At 44.0% G+C, this 2,858-nt stretch overlaps 1 protein-coding gene across 1 annotated transcript; it reads left to right on the top strand.

The window, feature by feature from the left end:
* Positions 1-587: 587 nt before the first annotated feature.
* Positions 588-2,023, top strand: LOC141630993 (uncharacterized). Its single transcript, XM_074443722.1, has 2 exons — positions 588-1,833; positions 1,986-2,023. Exons 1-2 carry the CDS (start codon positions 588-590, stop codon positions 2,021-2,023), a joined length of 1,284 nt encoding a protein of 427 aa, XP_074299823.1.
* The last annotated feature ends 835 nt before the right edge of the window (positions 2,024-2,858 follow it).

Here is a 2,858-nt window from a genome sequence, read left to right as displayed (position 1 = left end):
AAAATTGGGACAATTTATACTACTTTGAATTCCCGAAATTTGGTATTCATATTTTCTCATCTAAGTTCCAAATGACTTTGTATTATTTTCTTAAAACCTTTTATTAGCAACAATGCACAACTGCCAACTCACCTCTTGCTACAGTGACAACCAAAAGAGAGACGCAACATTGAAAATTGTGATAGTTTCAAGCAAATTAATCTGTAGAACTTAGGTGAGTACTTAATGATTTTTGTTAGACCAGTTTACAGTAGTTAGTAGAACACCGTTGTAGACTTATACCCGTCGGAAAGGAAAGTGAAGCAGGAAAATAAAAACAAACTATTAGAATATGTCAATATTCTGTTTGATTTTATTGTGATTGTATGTATAATATTGTTCCTATTTTATAGCCTCTAGTTATGGTATTATTAGGATCTAGAATATTGTACACACATGTATATATTGGACATCAGTTTAATGAGAAGAACCAACCACTTAAACTCTTTTATGGTATCAGTACCACCGATCCTCTCTTTCTCTCTTCTCTTATTCTCTTGTCCTTTTAAACCTTTCTCTACCCGAGCCCCTTCTTTTCTCCTCTCACAATGACTGGCCCTGATGCAAGCAAAACCGTTCCATTTCATCCCTCTTTCTCTATTTCCAACATCAAGAACCATGTTCAAATTACCCTTGAAATGGAGAACGTTCACTACGCTTCTTGGGCAGAACTATTTCTCAACGCAGCCCAGGCATTCTACGTGGCCGACCACATCGTTCCGCCAAAAGATGCCGTGATTAAGAAAGATGCCCAATGGACCCGCCTTGACGCGATTGTCAAGCAATGGATCTATAGCACCATATCTATTGATCTACTGCACACGATCCTCAAGCCCGGAGCCACCGCACAAGAAGCATGGGAGCGCCTTGAAGATATTTTCAATGATAATAAAAGTTCGAGAGCGGTGCTTCTCGAGCAACAATTTTCCCAAATTCAAATGGATAGCTACCCTAACGCATCAGCTTATTGCCAGGCATTAAAGATGTTGGCCGATCAACTCGCCAACGTCGGGGCTCCGGTGACGGAGGAACGACTTGTCCTCCGTCTTGTCGCAGGCCTCCCCTCGGGCTACAGCAATATTGCCACTGTCATCCAACAACGAGATCCTCTGCCGCCTTTCTATAAGGCACGATCCATGTTGACACTCGAAGAGGCGCGACAGAATAAAACTACTGCCAATGTCACGGACACTGGTCTCCTTGCCTCCGGTGAAAATCGATCGGACAATTCCTCCCGTAATTCTGATAACCAAGCTCGCACAAATCAGGGCAACAATCAAGGAAATAATCGTCACAAAAACGGGCGTGGTAAGAATTATAAAGGGAAGAACGGGGGTGGTGGCTCCTCCAATAATCGTTCTTCTGACGGCGGCAAAAACAGTACCGGGCAGCAGCAACAAGGCAACCGGAATACTGCCTGGACGTGGGTCCCGTTACAACCCTCTCCGTGGCAGCAGCAACCGGGTTGGGGGGCTCCACCGTGTCCCTACCCCACCACGGGGTGGGCGTCCCCTGCTCCCAATCGTGGTCCTGGCATCCTTGGCTCACGTCCCCAGGCGTTTATTGCTCAGACTCCGGTGATTGGCGCTCCACAAGGTGCATTAGTACCAACGGAACTCGCTGCAACAATGCAAACTCTATCACTACAGCAGCCAGACGATAATTGGTACATGGATACTGGCGCCACTTCTCACATGACGGGTAATGAAGGTACACTCTCGTCTTATTTTCCTTTGAGCAGTAATCGTAAAATTCTTGTTGGAAACGGCACTGAAATACCAATTCGTGGTTGTGGTATGAAGATATTACCGTCCCCTTTGCCTCCCCTTAAACTGAAAAATGTCCTCCACGCCCCAAATATCATCAAAAATCTTGTGTCAGTAAGAAAACTTACCACTGATAATAATGTGTCTGTCGAATTTGATCCGTTTGGTTTTACTGTGAAGGACTTGCAGACGGGGAAGCCAATTCTGAGACGCAGTAGTACGGGCGACCTCTATCCCTTACTTGACTCGCCCTCTTCAACACCTGCCTTACCACACGCACTCACTGCTATTTCCGCCTCCACCTGGCACGGCCGCTTGGGTCACCCGGGACCGGCTATATTTTCTATTCTTCGTACTAATAAAAATATTAAATGTGATGCTTTGAAAGACAATTTTTGCGAATCCTGTCAACTTGGTAAACATGTGAAATTGCCATTTTCTCCGTCTAATTATCATACTAATTTTCCGTTTGATATCGTGCATAGTGATTTATGGACATCTCCGGTCGTCAGTTCTATGGGTCACCGTTATTACATTTTATTTCTCAACGATTATACTAATTTTCTTTGGACCTTCCCTATTAAAAATAAATCCGATGTCTTTAGTATATTCCACAATTTTTATTCCTTAATTAATACTCAATTCTCTCGACCCATCAAAACATTTCAATGCGACAACGGCCGCGAGTACGATAATTCACAATTCCACGACTTTTTCAAACAAAAAGGTATGCTTTTCCGTTTCTCATGTCCACACACATCCCCACAAAATGGTAAGGCTGAGCGCAAAATCCGCACCATTAATAACATGATCCGTACCTTGCTCTTACACGCTCACTTACCCCCTACAATGTGGCCTTACGCACTTTCTATGGCAACCTATTTACACAATATTTTACCAAGCAAAGCAAACAATTTCACACCACCAACATCCAGCCTATATCTACGGACGCCCTCTTACTCGCATCTCCGTACATTTGGCTGCTTGTGCTACCCTCACCTCCCCTCTTCAAGTATCCACAAACTTGACGCCCGTACTACTCCATGTGTCTTT

This window comes from Silene latifolia, chromosome Y (assembly GCF_048544455.1).
Source record: "Silene latifolia isolate original U9 population chromosome Y, ASM4854445v1, whole genome shotgun sequence".
In the NCBI taxonomy this organism is placed as follows: Eukaryota; Viridiplantae; Streptophyta; class Magnoliopsida; order Caryophyllales; family Caryophyllaceae; genus Silene; species Silene latifolia.
Note: the sequence above shows the minus strand (reverse complement) of the source record. Positions and strands in the feature narration are given on the sequence as shown.

Coding starts and splice junctions, on each gene's coding strand:
- LOC141630993 (XM_074443722.1), top strand. CDS start 588: ATGACTGGCCCTGATGCAAGCAAAACCGTTCCATTTCATCCCTCTTTC. Junction 1,834..1,985: donor AATACCAATTCGTGGTTGTG/GTATGAAGATAT, acceptor TTTACTGTGAAG/GACTTGCAGACGGGGAAGCC.